This window comes from Callorhinus ursinus, unplaced genomic scaffold, assembly GCF_003265705.2.
Source record: "Callorhinus ursinus isolate GAN/ISIS: 27379988/994484 unplaced genomic scaffold, GSC_fseal_2.0 scaffold35, whole genome shotgun sequence".
Lineage (NCBI taxonomy): Eukaryota > Metazoa > Chordata > Mammalia > Carnivora > Otariidae > Callorhinus > Callorhinus ursinus.
The window spans coordinates 1,914,553-1,935,139 of record NW_027397097.1 but is presented as its reverse complement, the minus strand read 5'-3'; the positions used below and the strand labels follow the sequence as shown (position 1 = coordinate 1,935,139).

Here is a 20,587-nt window from a genome sequence, read left to right as displayed (position 1 = left end):
CCCACTCCCCCTGCTTGTGTTCCCTCTCTCACTGTGTCTCTCTCTATCAAATAAATAAATAAAATCTTTAAAAAAAAAAAAAAAGCAAGCAAGCTGTGGACTCACAAATTCTGCCAAAAATCAAAGCTGTTCCTCAGCTTCAAGGCTACCTTTGCTCTGTTTTCTCTCACAAATGGAGTTTACCCTCACAAACTGGTGTTCTAAATTTCTTACAAAGAACCTAATTAATAACTGATCCATTAAAATGTTTATGCACCAAAGGACACTATGGAGAAGGTAAAAAGGCAACCCACAGAATGGGAGAAAATATTTATAAATCATATGTCTAATAATGGTCTACTATCCAGACTATACAAAGAACTCTTACAACACACACACACAAAGAGAAAAAAGAAAGAAACAAACAAAAGGCAGTTAAAAAATAGGCAAAGAGATTTCTCCATGGAAGATATACATGTGGCCAATAAACACATTTTTTTACATTTTTTTTTTTTGTCAATAAACACATCAAAAGATCCTCAACATCATGAGTCATTAGGGAAATACAATTCAAACCACAATGAGATACTACTTCATGCCCACTAGGGTGACTATATGAAAGAAAAGGAAAAAAAAAGAAAAAAAGAGGAAGAGGGAGGGAAAAGAGAAGAGAAGAGAAGCAAAAGAACAAATGTTGGTGAGAATGTGGAGAAACTGGAACCCAATGTACTGTGGGTTACAATGTTAAATGGTATAGCTGCTATGGAAAACTGTTCTCAAAAAGTTAAACAGTTCTGGGCGCCTGGGTGGCTCAGATGGTTAAGCGTCTGCCTTCGGCTCAGGTCATGATCCCAGGGTCCTGGGATCGAGTCCCACATCGGGCTCCCTGCTCCTTGGGAGCCTGCTTCTCCCTCTGCTTCTCTCTCTCTCCCTCTGTCTCTCATAAATAAATAAATAAAATCTTTAAAAAAAAAAAAGTTAAACAGTTCTACTCCAGGGCATACCCAAGAATTGAATACAGGTGTTCAAATAAAAGTTTATAACAAATGTTCATAGCAGCACTATTCACAATAGCCAAAGGGTGGAAACAACCCAAATGTCCATCAACTGATGAAGGGATAAACAAAATGTGGCATATCCATACAAGAGTATTATTCAGTCACAAACAGGAATAAAGTACTGATACTGCAATACTGAAAACATCATGCTATGTGAAAGAAGCCAGACAAAGGCTACATATTATATAATTTCATTTATATGAATATTCAGAATAGGCAAATACACAGAAACAGATTAGTGGTTGCCAGGGCCTGGTGGGAGGGGGAAATGAGGAGTAACTGCTTAATGGATGTGGGGTTTCCTTTTGGGGTAATGAAAGTGTTCTAGAACTAAATAGTGGCAATGCCTGCACAACACCAGATGTGCTAAATGCCACTGAATTATATACTTTAAAATGGTTAGAATAATCAATTTTTTCAAGGTTTTTTAATTTTCTTTAATTTTTAAAGATTTTATTTATTTATTTGACAGAGAGAGACACAGCAAGAGAGGGAACACAAGCAGGGGGAGTGGGAGAGGGAGAAGAAGGCTTCCCGCGGAGCAGGGAGCCCGATGCGGGGCTCTATCCCAGGACCCTGAGATAATGACCTGAGCCAAAGGCAGATGCTTAACCAACTGAGCAACCCAGGCGCCCCATGGGTTTTTCTTTTTAAATATTTATTTATTTGAGAAGAGAAAGAGAGAGCACAAAGCGGGAGGGACAGAGGGAGAGGGAGAGAGAATCTAAAACACTCTGTACTGAGCATGGAGCCCGACGTGGGGCTTGATCTCACGACCCCAAGATCATGACCTGAGTTGAAAGAGTTGGCTGCTTAACCAACTGTGCCTATCAGGCACCCTACAGAATAGTGAATTTTTTTGTGAAATTGTTGTCAATAAAAATAAAATTCTATTCTTCTTCCACATAGTATCTGAAAACTTTTACGCCTTGAACTTTTTCTCTTAGGAGTGGAAGCAATAGTCACTACCATTAGTTTTAAAGTCTACAAAACACTTTGCCATAGAATCTTATATAATCTTCACAACCCATGAGGTAGAATATCACCCCAACTTAGAGATAAGAAAAACAGGCTCAAGATATAAAGTCATATAGCTAGGAAGTGAGACAGCTGACTGAGCAAATCAGATTGGGCTGTCTCCACTGTATTACACTGCCTACAAGGCAAACAGCTCCAACTTCTGATAAGCTTGAAAAAGGATAGGAGATGTTACTGTGTACAAGCATCTTGGGCAATTTTTCTTCTTCCAAAGCTAGTGTTTTAATTAAAGCAGTAAAAATATTCATTGTACACAAGTTAATAAAGTTCTTTAAAAAAACAATCTAGATCATTATTGTATAACAGCAGCATAAAGTGGACATTACAGATTTCCTTTTCCAATTTTTGAAAGATAGGGGTTTCAGTTTCTCAGTGCAATATATTTTATAATGTTAGCGTGTTCGCTCATCAGTGAAGTTTAGCATAATGTTTACAGGGCATGGCAGTAAAGCAATGGGATAATTGTGCATGTTCCTTATATAACTGGCTTCATTAAGTTACAGTCACATTTCCTATTAAGGATTAGCTAATGAATGACATTATCAGTGGTTTTCTAACACTGATGACTCCTATATATGTTCCTGAGAAGCAGAAGGGTCAGGGTTATCCAACCCTCTATCAATCAGAGCAGCCTCTTAATTATTTTCCATACTGGGTTTTTCCTGAAGATATTATTTGAAGAAAGGATTCCACAGTTTTTTTAAAAAGTACTTATTGAAAACCACTACAGTACATACATGAATCCTCACTTCCTATAGAGGTTTTTAAAAATCTTTGCAGATTAGCCAACATTACATAATTAAGATTATCTCTCAATACCAGCACAGAAATGTCAATGGGGCTCTCATTGTACACTTGGTTTACGGGTGGTCTTATTTTTCCAGGCTCAATTCAACCATCTTGGTAATCCCCATTCTATAGAGTACACATTATAATCACACACTGACGAACAAGTGACTTATCTCAGATAACAGGGCAAAGCATGACCAGGGTCCAGACGTGAAGCCCCACCTCAGATGGCTTAGCCTGTTGGATGCTCTCCAGTTCAAAAAGTCTTGGTGTCATGTGGTCCTTCAGTGCAATGTGACCTGAAGGTACAGATGTCTCTATTTGTGGTGCATGCCAACACTTGAGCTGGCTATAAGCCAGTAATGTTCGGAACTTGTGTCTGCTCAAGGGCAGCACATCCTCTCTTCCTTCTATGCTCTAGGTTATCCCTTGTTCCCTTGATGGAAAACCCTTTCCAGGAGCAACATATGGTACAAAACAGAAATTATGAAATATGAAACAGAAGACCTGGGTTCAAATCCTGGCTCTATCTATTAGTATTCCCTTCATGCCTCAACTCTCTGGGCCTCAGTTTGTTCACGGTACTTACCTCATGGGCTATCAGAAGGATTAAATGAGATAGTTTAGCAGTTCACATCATGTGGGCTACAGACCCCTGGGCATGTCTGACCATATCACCAGAGGTCTGAAAAAGCATATACTAGAGAAAAAGAACTATTCAGGGATTAAGATTAAAAACCCTGGAATAAAACTGTCTGGGTTCAAATAATGGTTTTATCAATGGAGCAAATTACTTAGTCTTTTCTGTCTCAGTTCCTCATTTGTAATTGGAGAAAACATTATCTTACTGGATTATTACAAGGATTAGCTGAGTCCACACTTGTGAAGTACTTATAACAGTGGCTGGCATAGTGAGAATTCAATACATGTTAGCTATTGTTACTGCTATATATGCACTTGTATATTCCAAGCAAAGTATTATCAGGTAGGTGTTTGCCAAGTTGATGTTAAAAAAGGGTTGTTACTCTTGTAAAGGTTAAAAACTTCTAAGATAATAGTCGTAAAAAAAATCCAGTACACTACACCTGTCATGTCCTAATCCAGAGTGGTTGAATCTATGATTTCAATCTTCTCCAACTTATTGAGACTTGTTTTGTGGCCTAACACATGTTCTCTCCTGGAGAACGGTCCACGTGCACTTGAGAAGAGAATGTATTCTGTTCTTGTTGGGTAGTGTGTGCCCTGTGTGTCTGTTAGGTCTAACTGGTTTATAATGCTGTTCAAGTCCTCTATTAACTATTGATATTCTATCTGGTTGCTCTATTTGTTAGTGAAAGTCAGGTACTGAACTTTGCAACCTATTGTAGAACTGTCTATCCCTCTTCAATTCTGTCAGTTTTTGCTTCACATATATTGGGGCTCCTTTGTTAGTTATGTTTATAATTGTAGTATCTTCTTGTTGGTTTAAACCTTTTATCAATATATAATGTACTTTGTCTCTTGTAAATTTTTTTGATTTAAAGTCTATTGGTCTGATATTTAATAGCCACCCAGCTCTCTTTTGATTATCATGTACATGGAATATCTTTCTCCATCCTTTTACTTTTATTCTCTGTCTTTGTATTTAAAGTGAGTCTCTCATGGTTTGTTTGTTTTTTTAACCAATCTGCCAATCTCTCCTTTTAATAGAAGAATTTAACCCATTTAAAGTAATTACCAATAAGGAAAGATTTACTTCTGCCATTCAGCTATATGTTTTCTGTATGTTTTATATGTTTTGTTCCTCTTTTCCTCTATCATTGCCTTTTTTTTTTTAATTAATCTAAATCCTACCTGTAAAATTCACTTAGGAGGCTTGGTCTTCCCAACAAGGCGACCACCTCTCCCTCTACTTGAATAGCTCCTGATGAGTATCTCCTTCATGGATCTGTCCCAAATGTTTAAAAGGGAAGACCTGGCCATGAAAGTAGTCTCAAGTTCTATCCCTATTTTCACCATCTGAATCACTTGCCTCTTAAATGCATACCCACCATACACTATTCACCATTCATACATAACGTTTACTATCATTGTCTATTTCCTGCCTATATGCAGCCTGGGTTAGGCTGGACCCTAGAATACTTAGGAAGGGTCTTTTGACAACTGTCAGAAAAAGAAGTGAGAGGCAGTGGCTTACATTGTAGGAGCGGGGGTGCCTTTGTTTCCACTGCACCAGGAGCAGCTGGGCCACCACCAAAGTAGCGATGAGGATGAGGACCATTTCAGCATGCATGGCTTCATGGCCGCGGTGCTTGGCATGCATGCGTGCGTGCTCAACCCTGAAAGTCAAACAGATGAGGTGAGGCAGATCAGGGAAGGTGTGCTGGTAAAAGGGCAGTGCTTTCCAGGGATATTCCACCAGTCTATAGCTCAGAACACATTCTTGGGCTTTGCATCTGCAGGGTACTAATTAGGGGCTAGAAAAACACACACCCTAGAGAACGGGCATTTTGGGATAGAACAGGGGCTCTATGGGCCTCAGTCAGAAGCTCAGCTATTGGAAATAAAGGTGGGTTGTTTGCTACCCACCCCCAAGAGCAAAAGCAGCTGACACCTTTCCTGTAGGAAAGAGGACCCAGGAGAAACCTGTTGTCACTGCCCATTTCAGTCCTATTTCAACCTGTCATTGGAAGGAGAAAGTAACCCAGAGAGAAGGATATAGCCATAAAATCTTATACTCTTAGTCAATGATATTTATGACACCAATAAAGAAGTACTACTGCAGATGTGTACTAATTCCAGGGTTAAAGTCTTGCTTTATTTGTCCTATCCTCTCTGTCAGGACCAGGGATCCTAGTCTAAGACTAGCTAAAGCCTGAAAAATCTGGACTGTTTCAACTTTATACTAATCCAACGGTGTCTTCACCATCAGCATCCACAGGCAAATAGCCTCCTCAAGAGTTTAAGGAAGAGTGCAACTGGAAACTCTTATTTAATCTAAGGCTGGCATTCTCTGGTCCAGAGGACTGGCAACAGGTGATTCTCTTGGCCAATACCTTCCTTTAAGAATAGAGTCAGAGTCAGCCAACAGAGAAATGAGGAAGGAGTTAGAAAACTAAATACAAATACAGCCTGTAGTGAGGAGCTTTTATGCCAATTCTCCATACCTGGGGCTATTAGGGAGACAGGGAAAGGACAACATAAATGGTATCTTCATAGAGTTCCCAAGGGCAATGACAGACTATTCAAGAAGAACCCAATGGGATGAATTACAGACTAACAAACGATAAAGCAAATACAGTGAAAAGTTAACTGCAGAATCTAGGTGGTGGGCCTAAAGGTGTTTACTGTATAATCTTTCAACTTTTCTGAGATTTTTTCATAATAAAATGTTAGGGAGGAAACATGGTAGGGGCAGTGGGCAGCCAAATGTCAGCAGCCAGCCACAGCATCTCAGGGTTCATCTTACATCAACTCATCCAGGGTGAGAGATTCTGACAAAAAAATAACACGGGTGGGAGTCAGAAACTTAGGTTCAGACATCCATGTGGCCTTGGCCAAGAAAATTCACATCTCTACATCACAATTTCTTCATCTATCCAAGGGGTCCGTATCTTTGCTGCTTCCCTCATAGGGTTGTTGTGAGGATAAGCTAAACTAAAAGGGCAAAGGACACTTTAGAGACCTAAGGACTGTGGGGAGTTATAAAGATAACAGATACATTTCTTATTCTCGGACAGTATATGACTAAATGGATGTACACAACAAAAATACCAAATATGGAGAAAAGACCAGAGAACAACAACTCTAGTTCAGGTTCCCACCCAATGCAAACATTATCTTTACAATCTTTGTCTGAATACTTCCACCGGCTGAGAACGTATGCCTCTTAAAGTAATTCAAGGACCATCTGTCTGGCACATTGTAGGTACTCACATGTGCTAATAAAGGAATAAAACTCCAATACTTTAAGGGCAGGAGCTCACTACCTCTCAATATACCACGATTATTAAAAATGTCCCTGATGAGACAAAATCCATCTTTCTATAGCTTCAATCCATTGGACCTAATTTTATACTCTGGAACAACAGAGGACATAATCACTCTTCTTTCCCAATGCTGCTCTTTCAAAGATTTATATGATCTTATTTAAAAAACCCAAACCAAAACAATCCTCTTCCTACCACCACTTTTCTATGCCCTTTTACGCTAACAGTTCTAGATCTATGCTATTCATATAACATAATGTGAAAACCATTAATCCTGGTTGCCTTCTTCTAGATGTTATCTAACTGAAGATCTTCTTAATATGCAGTGTTTACAACAAAATTAGTGTGGACTCAGTGAAGCACGGTGGCACTTCACCTCCCTAAAGCAGAGAGTATATTTCTATGAACATCTTCCAAATTTTGGAATGTTTTGGTAGCTGAGATACACAACTGGTACATATTAAGTTTAAAGCTTTCTAAAATCTTGCTGCGTTTGTCATGTAAGTTGGTATCTTTGCTGTTGTCTATTTTAATAATCTAAATGAAAGGGTTTTTTTGTACTATTAATCAAATTTACATAGTTGATTCCAGCTCACTGGTCAGCTCCCTTGTGGGGCAAACACTCTGAAGGCTCTCTGATGAGTAATCATGATAAAAAGGTATTTGTTGACTGCTGACTCACTCTGGTTACAAAGCAAGTTAGTAGCAGAGTTGAGATCAGAAGACACTAGTCCCATTTTTCAGCCAGATCTCTCCGCTCTGTTTCGTGGATAATGATGATGTTAATGATGACAGTCACCTGCAAAGCAGGTAACACTTACTGGAAGCTTACCACATGCCAGGCATTGTTCTAAGTATTTCACATATATTAATAGTCCTCACAACAACTCTATGAGGTGTAAGTACTGTTGCAAACTTCATTGTGCAAACTGAGGAAACTAAGGTAGTAAGAAATCAAGTAACTTGCCCAAGATAGCATAGCTAGGAAATGGCAGAACTAGTAGTATTTAAACCCAGATAAATAGTTTGGTGCAATTTCCTATTTACTCCCCAGGACTGAAGGAGCTACCCAGGAGTAACCCAAGTACTGGAGAAGATCACCTCCTCTTCTAGTCAATGACCTCTCCTACTAGTCAAGAGTCATGGCTTCCCCACAGACAAGGAAGCAAAAGGGTAGATATACAACTCTATTAGTAGGATTAATTTACAGTTCCCAGCCTGAGGGGCCCACACTGTCACACTTACCTCCACTGCTCCTCTGGGGAGAGGTCTGACATATCAACCTATAGAAAAACAACACCAAAAAGATCCATTACTGTCTTAGAACTGTGCCTGCCCAATATAAGGTGCTCATACATTCATCATTATCTTCAAGGAATTATGAGAAGCTTCAAGTGTCACAATCTTTATGAAGCCTTCCCCAATACTCTACTTCCCACTGATCTCTCCCTTCTCTAACCACTTACTTTATCTCATGTCTATGACTGACAGTATATTGCATGTCTATGCTAGGCAATGAGGACAGGAGAGTAAACCTAAACCTAGTCAAGAAGTCACACATATATACAGAAAATTTCTTTATTATATGCTGAGGACTAGCTATGGAAGAATAAAGAAATGGCTTCTGATCCAATTTGCAGTGTTATAGACTGGCAAAGACCTCCCGGAGAAGACGTGAAATATCATCCAGATGAAGAAATGAGAGAAATACATTCCAGGCAAAGGGACTAACTAACATAAAGATGAAGAAATAAAGTTGCATAGCATACAAATAAATGAGTATGGCTAGGGCAAAAAGTATGAATTAGGATTACTGGGAGATGAAGCTAGATAAAATATTCTGTTATATGCCATCTGACTCTAAATGGCCCCATGGCAGCAGGCAGCACATTAGACTAGGGAGAATTAAGCTTTAGTCCCTGCTCTGCTATTAACTAGCAGTATGACCTTCCAACTTCAAAGTTCTGGTTCTATTTGTTAGTTCTTGTCCTTTAGAGCAGGGTTTCTGAACCTTGGCACTATGGACATTTGGGACTGCATAATTCTTTGGTGAGGTGGGGAGCACTCTGTACATTGTAGGATGTTTTAGCAGCATCCCTGGCCTCTACCCACTAGATGCCACAGAAGCAACAATGTTTACAGACATTGTAAAATGTCCCCCGTGGGATGAAAATTGCCTCCAGCTGAAAATCACTGCTCAAGAATAATACTAAACTCTTTGAGTTCATGACTCAAGTCTTCTACTTCCTTACAGCCATACGAAAACATAACCAAGTGTCAGTACATAAGTCAAAAACATTACATTCATACATTCTTACAGTGACCTGAGCTGAAAATGTTTCTTGATACAGAGGAGAGAGACAAGGCCTCAAAGGAATCAATCAACAAATATTCCTTTAGTACTTATGAGGTTCAAGGCCCAATTTCTCACTGTTCCTATGATAACTTCAGAAAAGTACTTTACACAGAATGTTTGAAGTAAAATGGGCAGAACTCTCCTACTGAGTCAAATCAGCACGTATTTACCAGGCATCCTTTATGTGTGTGTACTGTGTACCCCCATCACTATTTAGGGAGGGCTTTCTGATTTGTACATGTCCCAGCTAAGTTTAAAAAAAAAAAAAAAATACCTCAAGGCTTTGCCAGGGTAATGAAGTCAACCACCTCCTCCCTTTTCCTACTTCACACAATGCCTCACAGAATGTATTCAGGTGTTCTAACTCAGGTCTTCATTTCCCTAGAATAACAGAGGTCCCATAATATCCCAGGCCAAGTGGATATAAGAAATGGAAATGCCCATTTGGGTGGTACCTTAGCAGACAATTAAGGACATTTCTTTCTTTCTTTTTTTTAAAGATTTATTTATTTGAGAGAAAGAGAGAAAGAAAGAGCATGCAAGCAGGGGAGAGGCAAAGAGAGAGGGAGACAAGCAGACTCCCCACTGAGCACAGCGCCCTGATGTGGGGCTTGATCCCAGAACCCTGAGATCATGACCTGGGCCAAAAGCAGACGCTTAACCGACGGAGCCACCCAGGCGCCCCGGACCACACTTCTAAATAAACAATCCAATACAGGTTTCATGCTACCTATCAAAGCTCTTTTCCTTTTTTCCAACTGGGACCTGTGTCTTGCCAAGCAAGTCTGTTCACAGTCTCAAAACACATGGGACTCATTCCTATCTCTGGGCCTTTGCATATTCTTCCTTCTGCTTGCAATGTTTCCCTCTCTTTTATCCCATCCAAATCCAACTTGTCCTTTGAGAGCCCAGCTGCAATTTCACCTTCCCTCAAGAAGCCTGCCCTGATTCCCTAGCTTACTGAATTTGGCCCTCTACTTTTCTCAAACATGGATTTTTCTCCTTACTCAAAGTGTGGCACAAAGACTAGTATCAGCATTGTCTGGGTGCTTGTTAGAAATGCAGAATCTCAGGCATCACTCCAGACCCACTGATTCAGAATCCTCCTTTTAATAAGGTCTCTGGATGATTCATATGCACATTAAATCTGAGAAGCACTGTTCCATACCAGTCATTCATAGTCTTATCTTAGATGTGATTTCCAAGTGATGTAACTGCTTTTTTTTAAAGATTTTATTTATTTATTTGACACAGAGAGACTGTGTGTATAAGCAGTGAGAGGGGCAGGCAGAGGGAAAGGAAGAAGCAAGCTCCCCGCTGAGCAGGAGGCCTGATGAGGGGCTCAATCCCAGGACCCTGGGATCATGACCTGAGCCTAAGGCAGACACTTGACTGAGTGAGCCACTCAGGTGCCCCGAAGTAACTGCTTCTTAAGGCCAGGACCAGGACTAAGGAAGGTGGGGGTAAGCCAAGGGACCTAGGGCTCAAAACTTAAGGAGGCACTCATTGTACTGGCCCTCCATGCGCATGACCTTGAAAGTGAGTGCCTTGGGTGCCTGGGTGGCTCAGATGGTTAAGCGTCTGCCTTCGGCTCAGGTCATGATCCCAGGGTCCTGGGATCGAGTCCCGCATCAGGCTCCCTGCTCCTTGGGAGCCTGCTTCTCCCTCTGCCTCTCTCTCTCTCTCTCTCTCTCTGTCTCTGTCTCTGTCTCTCATGAATAAATAAATAAAAAGTTAAAAAAAAAAAAGTGAGTGCCTTGTTTGCTTCACCCTAGTCCTGGCCTGCTTATGTCTACCTTGCTTCCATCCCATAAACCTGGAAGATTCCCACAGAGCCAAGGAGAATACACTGCTTTCTGTCTTTCAAGGAGAAGAGAACAGAGCTGAGCATATACTAAGCACTCAGTGAGTACTAGAGGAATTGAACAGAATTCTCTCCACTACAATAAGTATGCTGACAAACCAGCACCCCACCTGGAGATGCTTAAATGGGAGTGTAAATAAACACTTGAAAAATACTTAGTAGCTATCCGGGAAAGAAGTATTCATTTGACACCAGGAGGCACCCAGAAAATCATGTTTGTCAAAACAAAAAGAAACAACACAACTACATCTTCAAAGAAGCAAGACGACTCCACTGAAGGGAAAACTAAGGAAGATCCAAAGAACTGGGCCAGCCATGGGGTGTCTCTCCATGATGGTGGTCAAGCATGTTACTACCTATACCTTAGTCTCTCCGTCTAGAAAATAGAGAATAAGACTTCTGACTTCATTGTGGGGCTGTGAGGGTAAGAACATTCAAGGTGACCAAGTGATTTCCTTGCCTTTCCTCCTGGGAGAGTGGAAGCACTTTATAAAGTATCAGGAGAGGCTGTGGAACCGAATACTGATGAAGCACAGGAGACTACTGCTTTTCAGAGCCTCAGGGAAAATACCTCAGAAGGGCAAGCACTAAGGAGGAGACTAGACCTGGGCTTAGAGGACTGTTCAGCACTTCATGAAGTACTATGAATGCAAAGAGTAGAGACATGATTTGGCTTTAGTATTTGCCTCCTGAACCAAATGATTCTTTAAACTACATCCATATTGGTCTTCTAACACAAGTGGAAAAACAAGGAAAGCTGTAAACCATAGCTATAATTAACCCGTACCATCTGGAAATACATCTTTATTTGCTCCCTCATTAATGAGTTTATTCATCTGGGTCCAAGCAGGTAAGTCAGTCTGATTGTGCCCTGTCCAGAGCTCAGGTAGCTAATTAAGGAGGCTCTCCAAGCATGGTTACTGACTGATGGGTTCACATCCAACTCCCAAGACCCACACATAGAATATTTTCTTGCCAACCAATCCCTCCCTTCCTAGAAGCTCACAAGGCCCTTAGTAGTACCAATCTACCTAAGTCCAGATTTGAAAAAGTTAAATCAAAAACGTCAGGCAGAGAGCTAGAGAAAATTTCATAAAAAACAGAAAATGCTCAGGTGCAGAAGATTCAGGGACCCACCCCTGTAATCCAACAACAGGCCTCTTGTACCCCACAAATATTGGATACTCTGTGGTATGAGTTTTTACACAGGCTGGTTACTTTGTCCATTAAGGCCCTCTCTTCCACCAAACTACATTATGCCTTCCTACAAAATGCTGGCCAAATCCTCCTGGCTCGAAGGCTCTTCAGACTGACCCCATTCACTGAAGAAACAAACATCCTTTACTGTCTTCCTAAGCATGGGCCATAGCCCAGTAGCATCAGCACCCTGAGAGCTTATTAAGAAACAGAGAATCTCAGACTCGAGACCTCCTGAATCAGAATCTACACTAAATAAGATAGACAGGTAATCCATATACCCTTTAAAAGTTTGAGAAGCCCTGCTACTGCACCCCAGCACTCACATTCACAACTTGTCCTACAATCATACACTTCAATGCACCTGATTCTTTTAATAACAGCTGTACTGAGATCTAATTCACATACCATAAAATCCACCCATTTAAAGTGTACTATTCAGTGCTTTTTAGTATATTCAGAGTTGTGCTGCCACCACCACTTCTAAGTTTAGAACATTTTACCACCCCAAAAAGAAACCACATACCAGTTAGCAGTCCCTCTCCATCCTCCCCCCAGCCTAAGAAACCACTAATTTACTTTCTGTTGCTATCTACAGACTGCCTAGTCTAGATGTTTCATATAAATGGGATCATAAACATGTAGTCTTTTGTAACTGGCTTCTTTCATTTGCATAATGTTTTCAGTGTTCATCAGGCTGTAGCACGTATTGTGGTTCATTCCTTTTTATTTCCAAATAATACTGCACTGTATGAACATACCACATTATAGCTATCCACTCATCAGTTACTGGACATTTGGGTTGTTTATACTTTTTAACTATTACAGATAATGCTGTTATGAACATTTATCTACAAGTCTTTGTGTAGACAGGTTTTCATTTCTCTTGAGTATATATACCTAGGAGTGAAATTGTTGGGTCATATGGTAACTCTATGTTTAACCTTTTGAGGAACTGCCAAATTGTTTTCCACAGCAGCTGTACCATTTTACATTCCCACCAGCACTGCATCAAAGTTCCAGCTTCTCCACATCCTCAGCAACACTTGTTATTCTCTTCTCGATAAAAGCATCCAAGTGGGTGGGAAGTGGTATTGCAATGTATTTTCAATTTTGCATTTCCCTGAAGGATAATAATGCTGAGCACCTTTTCATATGCTTATTGGCCATTTATATATCTTCTCTGGAGAAAAGTTATTCAGATCCTTTGTAAAAATAGACGGCGCCTGGGCGGCTCAGTTGGTTGAGCGGCTGCCTTCGGCTCAGGTCATGATCCTGGAGTCCCGGGATCGGGTCCCGCATCGGTCTCCCTGCTCAGCGGGGAGTCTGCTTCTCCCTCTGACCCTGCCCCCTCTCATGTGCTCATGTTTATTTATCCACTCACCTACTGAAGGACATCTTGATTACTTCCAACATTTGGCAACTGTGAATAAAGCTGCTATAAACATCTGTGTGCAGGTCTCTGTGTGGACATAGATTTTCAACTCTTATGGGGAAACACTAGGGAACACAATTACTGGATTGTATGTGTTGTTCTCCTTCAATACTGTATTGGCTATTCTGGGTCTTCTGTCTCTCCATTTCAAGTTTAGAATCACTTTGTCAATATCCACATGATAACCTGCTGGGATTCTGACAGGCATTGTACTACATTTATAAATCAAGTTAGGAAGAACTGACTTGTTGACAACATTGAGTCTTCCTATACCTGAACACTCCATTTAATTAGTTCCCCTTTAGTATATTTTTAAGGATTTTATTTATTTGAGAGAGAGAGAAAGTGAGCACAGCAGGAGAGGGGCAGAGGGGCAGGGAGAGAGAGAATCCCAAGCAGACTCTGCACTGAGCACAAGAGCCCAAATTGGGGCTCAATCTCACGACCCTGAGATCATGACCTGAGCTGAAGCCAAGAGTGGGACACAACTGACTGAACCACCCAGGTACCCCAGTTCTTTAATATTTTGATCAGAGCTTTATGGTTTTCCTCATATAGATCTTATAAAATTTTGCTAGATTTTTATTACTATTTATGCTTGTATGTCACTTCTATGGAGCTAAAATAAATGGTATTGTGTTTTTAATTTCAAATTCCACTTGTTCATTGCTGATAGATAGGATGCAACTGGCTTTTTTATATTAACCTTGTTAGATTTACATTATCCTGAAACCTTGCTATAATCAAACAGTAGTTCCAGGTGTTTTTTTGTTGATTCTTTTGGATTTTCTACATAGACAATTATGTCATCTATGAATAAAGATGTTTTTATTTCTTCCTTCCAAATCTGTATACATTTTACTCTTTTCTCATTACATTAATTAGGACTTCCACAGTATGACGTTGAAAAGCATGGTGAGAGGGGACATCCTTACCTTGTTCCTAAGCTTAGTGGGAAAGCTTCAAACTTCTCACCATCAAGGATGATGTTATCTGTAATTTTTTATAGATTTTTTTTAAGATTTTATTTATTTGAGAGAGAGACAGAGCAAGTGTGCACACAGAGTGAGAAGGAGAAGCATGCCAAGCAGGGAGCCCAACACAGGGCTCGGTCCCAGGACCCCGGGATGATGACCTGAGCTGGAGGCAGACGCTTACCCGACTGAGCCACCCAGGCATCCCTGCAGATATTCTTTACCATGTTGAGGAAGTTCCTCTCTCTTCCTAGTTTTCTGAGAATTTTTATCTTAAATGAGTATGGAATTTTGTCAAAAGTTTTTCTGTATCTATTCATACATTTATGTAAATTTTTCTTCTTTAACCTATTGATGTGATGGAATACAGTAACTGACTTTCAAATGTTGAACCAACTTACATACCTGGGATAAATCCCACTTGGTCATGGTGTATGATTCTTTTTATACACTGTCAGATTCAATTTAATATTTTACTGATGATTTTTACATTGATGTTCATGAGAGACACTGATGTTCCCTCTTTCACTTATTAGTAATTTGTGTCCTCTTTTTTTCTTAGTTAGCCTGGCTACAGACCTACCAGTTTTATCAATCTTTCAAAGGGTCAGATTTTGATTTTTATTTTCTTTACTGATTTCTTACTTTTAATTCATTGATTTCTGCTGTTTTTCATTACTTCTTTTCTTCTGCTTAATCAGGTTTTAATTTGCTCTTTTTCTAGTTTCCAAAGGTGGATCCTTAGGTGATTGATTTTATTTCATTTTCTTATTTTTTCATGTCGTGGACTTGCTTCTTTAATTGGAGATGAACTCAGGAGCCAATGGCAAGGATCCACACTCTAATAGAAGAGCCAACTACAGAATGGTGGTCCTCTCAAAGAAACCAGTAACTTGCATTTGATTTTTCCAGCTTGGCTCATTCCCAAATGTTTAAGATTTGGATTCCTAAAGTCTTCTTCAGCATTTAACTAATTCTTTGTGGGTGGAAGCAGCTGGGACTGTTTGTCCACACATAAACTGATCCTTGTCATAAATCACTTTTATAATGAGAAAGCAGCTAGAACACGTTGCCATGTCTTCCTCATTCTCCTAATCTTCCTTGGTGATGCACAAGTTATCCCCACACGGGAAGGGGTAGAAATGTCTCCAAGTCTTCATCATACTGGAAGTCCTCAATCTCCACCTCATCATGAAACACAGCCATCGTCACTAGGGCCAGCGAAGGTCTGTCACCTCCACCTACCAACACTGCCCTGGGACAGTCTAACTTGGCAGGCTCAGGCCCCAGACCAGGTGATTGATTTCAGATCTTTCCTCTCTTCCCTCTAAGCATGGTTTTTGCTGCATCCCACAAATTTTGGTAAGTTGTATTTTCATTTTCATTTAGTTCAAATGTATTTAAATTTCTCTTGAGATTTCTTCTTTGATCCATATTTAGAAGTATGCTGCTTGATGTTCAAGTATTTATGGATTTTCTAGCTGTCATTCTGTTATTGATTTCTAAGCTGAATTCCATTATGCTCTGACAGGGGACAATGTATGATTCCTATTCTTTTAAATTTGTTGTGTTTTATGGCCCACTTTGTGGTCTATCTTGGTGAATGTTCCATGTAAACTTGAGAATGTCTCTATTCTGCTGTTGTCAGATGAAGCAGTCTATAGATGTCCATTATATCCAGTTGATTGACGGTGTTACTGAATTCAGCTATGTCTTTACTGACTTTCTGCCTGCTGAATCTGTTCATTTCTGACAGGAATGTTGAACTCTCCAACTGAAAAAGTGGATTTGTCTATTTCTCTTTGCAATTCTATCAGTTTTTGCCTCACATATTTTGACACCCTTTTGTTAGGCACATACATATTACAGATTGTTATGTTTTCTTGAAGGACTGACTCTTTCATCACTACATAATGCCCCTCTTGATCCCTAATAACTTTCCTGCTCTGAAATCTGCTCTTTCTGGGGTGCATGGGTGGCTCAGTTTGTTAAGCACTCAACTCTTCATTTTGGCTCGGGTAATGATCTGAGGGTCATGAGATCGAGCCCTGCATCAGGCTGCACACTCAGTGGGGAGTCTGCTTGAGATTTTCTACCTCACCCTCTGCCCCTCCCGTCCCCCCCCACCCATTCGCATGCTCGTGCTAAAATAAATAAATAAATCTTTCAAGTCTGCTCTTTCTGAAATATAGCTAGTCTTGCTTTCTTTTGATTAATATTAGTATGGTATATCTTTCTCCATTCATTTACTTCTAATTTATATGTGTCCTTTTACTTAAAATGAGTTTCTTATAGACAACATATAGTGGATCTTATTTTTTTATCCACTCTGACCATCTTTTAATTGGTGCATTTAGACCACTGATGTTCAAAACAACTACTGATATAGTTGGATTAATATCTACTATATCTGTTAATATTTTGTTTGTTGTCCTTATTCTTGGCTCCTGTTTTTTTCTTCCAAGTTTTGTGATTTTTTTTTTTTTAAAGTAGGCTCCATGCCCAGGGTGGAGCCCAACACGGGGCTGGAACTCACAACCCTGAGATCAAGACCTGAGCTGAAATCAAGAGTTGGAAGCTCAACCAACAGCCACTCAGGCACCCCCAAGCTTTTGTGATTTTAACTGAGAATTTTATATGATTATAATTTCTCCCCTTTCTCAGTTTATCATATTTCTGTTTTTATTTGTTTTAATGGTTGCCCTAGAGTTTGCAGTATACATTTACAACTAATTAAGTCCACTTTCAAATAATACTATACCACTTCATGGGTAACATGAGTACCTTATAACAAAATAATCCTAATTCCTCCCTCCTATCCTTTGTTTCATTGCTGTCATTCACTTAACTTTCTCATAAGCATATCTATACATGCACACATATGCATACATAATCAAATGCAGTGTTGTACAATTATTCTGAAAAAACTGCTATGCTAGCTCAATTAAAAGTAAAAAAAAAAAAGGGAGCATCTACAAAAATACTATAGCTTACATTATATTCAATGGTGAAAGACAAAATACTTTTCCATTAAGATCAGAAACAATGTCAGCATGTCTACCCTGACCACTACTATTCAACATAACACTGAAGTTTTTAGCCAGCATAAGGCAATAAAAGGAGATAAAAGGCACAAAAATTGGAAAGAAATCAAACTGCCCCTATTTGCAGATGAGATGATGTCCTATGTAGAAAATCCCAAAGAATCTACAAAAAGAAAAAAATCCTAGAATAAGAGTTCAGCAATATGGGAGAATATAATATAAACACACTCAAAAAATACACTTCTATATATTAGCAATGAACACATGAAAACTGAAATTAATACAAAATTTACAACCATTCATAAAAAAATAAGTAAAATAAATATTTCTATTCTATCTTCAGTTATTCCTTTCTGATACTTCCTTCCAATTACATAAAGATGTAAATCTGAGCTTCTGACCTCTATCATTTTCCTTCTCTCTAAAGAACTTCTTTTAACATTCCTTGCAAGGCACAGGTCTACAGGGGGACCAAATTTTCTCATTTTTGCTTGTCTTTACTTCTCCTCCTCTCTTGAAGGGTAAAGAATTCTAGGCTGGTGGAGTTTTTTCTGTTTTTTGTTTTGTTTTGTTTTTTTAAGAGAGACAGCATGAGCAGGCCTGGTGGGGGGGACAGAGGGAGAGAGAGAATCTTAAGTAAGCACTGTGCCTAGCACAGAGCCGAACGTGGGGCTCAACCTCATGAGCCTGAGATCATCACTTGAGCTGAAAACAAGAGTCAGACACTTTGAGTCACTCAGGCGCCCCTTTTCTCAACACTAAACATTTCATTCTACCTCTTCTTGACTGCATGGTTTCTGAGGAAAACTTGGATATAATTCTTATCTTTGCTCCTCTGTAGGTAAGGTGGTTTTTCCTCTGGTTTCTTTCAGGATTTTCTATTTTTGATTTTCTAGTTTGAAAAATGGTATGTCTAGGTGTAGGTTTTTTTTGGCATGGAAGGTTTCTGTTTCATTGTTGTTGTTTTGGCATTTATCTTGTTTGGTATTTTCTGAGCTTCCTGGATCTGTGGTTTGCTGTCTGACATTAATTTGGGCAATTCTGTCATTATTGTTTCAAATATTTCTTCTGTATCTCTCTCTTTTCTTCTTCTGGTATTCCCATGATGTGAATGTCTTAAGTCTGGACTGCTGTTACAAAATGCAATAGATTGGGTGTGGCTTATAAACAACAAATATTTATTTCTCACATTTCTGGAGGGTGGGACGTCCAGGATGATGGCACCAGATTTCGTGTCTGGTAAAGGCTTCTGGGTTCATAGATGGCCATCTTTTTGCCATGTCCTCAAATGGTAGAAGGCGCTAGGGAGCTCTGTGGGGCCTCTTTTATAAGCTCACAAATCCCAATTATGAGGGCTCTGCCCTTATGACCTAATCACTTCCCAAAAACTCCACCATCTAATACCATCACATTAGGAATTAAAATTTCAACATATGAATTTGGGGGGAACACAAACATTCAGACTATAGCAATGTATAACACAACTTTTGTAGTTGTCCCGTGGTTCTTAGATATTGTTTTTTTCTAATGTCTTTTCTCTTTACTTTTCACTTTTATAGGTTCCTACTGAGATACCCTCAAGCTCAGAGATTCTTTCCTCAGCCATGTCCAATCTACTGATAAGCCCATCAAAGGCATTGTTCATTTCTGCTACAGTGTTTTTGATCTCTAGTGTTTCTTAGAATTTCCATCTCTCTTGTTCTTGCATGCTACTTTATCCATTAGAGCTACAAGCATATTAATCATAGTTGTTTTAAATTCCTGGTCTAATAATTCCAACATCCCTGCCATATATGAGTCTAATTCTGATGCTTGGTTTTTCTTTTCAAACTGTGCTTTTGGGGCATCTGGGTGGCTCAGTCAGTTAAGCGTCCAACTCTTGATCTCAGCTCTGGTCTTGATCCCAGGGTCGTGTGAGTTCAAGCCCCACAATGGCCTCCATGCTGGGCAGGGAGCCTACTTAAAAAAGGAAAAAACAAAAAACTATGCTTTTTGTCTTTTGGTATGTCTTATAATTTTTTCTTGATAGCTGGGCATGATATGCCCAGTAAAAGGCACTGCTATAAATAGGCCTTTACTAATGTGGTAGTAAGGTATGGAGGGAGGGGAAACATCCTATAGTCCAATGACTGAATTTCAGTCTTTTAGTTAGCCTATGCCCTCTGCAGTATGAACTTCACAAGTGCTTCTCAGTTCTTCACTCACCCCTCTTAGGTGGGAGAGGATGGCTTGAGTGGGCTGGAGTTTGGCATTTCCCTTCTCCTACATGAAAGCCCAGAGCTGGCTAGAGTTGGGTATTTCCCTTCCCCTGGGTCAGTTAGCCTCTGGCTAACTAGTTTCTCCGGATGGCAGACCTTGTTAAGAATAGAATGCTCTGCATAGTTCCTTTATCCCCCCCCAGAAGCATGAGGGGATTTTTCTTAACACTCAGTTGAAGAACCTAATGGATATGCAGGAGGTAGAATTCACAAAATTGGGGGGGGGGGGCTCAATGACTGAGTCTCCCTGGAGCTTTTAACTCTCAGAGTTGTCCTAAGTGAGCCTCCAGCAATTCACCAACAATTACAGGCCAGGTTTCCCTATTCCAGAATTGGTTCCCACAGATGTCTGCCTCTGTAAGTTGTGATTCTCTGTATTCAACTATTGGTCTCTCCAATTTTCCAGGCAGCAATTTGCCCTTATGAACTCACTTCTCTTACAAATCTAAGAATTACTGATTTTTCGGTTTGTTTGGTTTTTTACTTGTTGTTAGGACAAAGTGGTGATTTCCAAGCTTCTTACATGCTGTATCAGAAACTTTTGTCCATTTTTTAATGGCATATTTTACATTTTTATTGTTGAGTCATAAAAGATCTTTATATATTCCAGATACAAAGTCCCTTATC

At 39.8% G+C, this 20,587-nt stretch overlaps 1 protein-coding gene and 1 pseudogene across 7 annotated transcripts in view; both read right to left on the bottom strand.

Annotated features, from left to right (window-relative positions):
* The window catches only part of RNF121 (ring finger protein 121), a 78,051-nt gene that overhangs the window by 39,727 nt on the left and 17,737 nt on the right, over window positions 1-20,587 (bottom strand). For all 7 annotated transcript variants that reach the window (XM_073879646.1, XM_025894092.2, XM_025894094.2 and 4 more), the window contains 2 exons: window positions 8,078-8,115; window positions 5,041-5,182 (listed from right to left, as the gene is read on the bottom strand). In XM_073879646.1, coding sequence (XP_073735747.1) covers window positions 5,041-5,182; window positions 8,078-8,109 — 174 coding nt within the window. In that variant the 5' untranslated portion in view covers window positions 8,110-8,115. The remainder of the gene's footprint in view (window positions 1-5,040; window positions 5,183-8,077; window positions 8,116-20,587) is intronic.
* On the bottom strand, window positions 15,618-15,864 carry LOC112840699 (diphthamide biosynthesis protein 3-like; annotated as a pseudogene).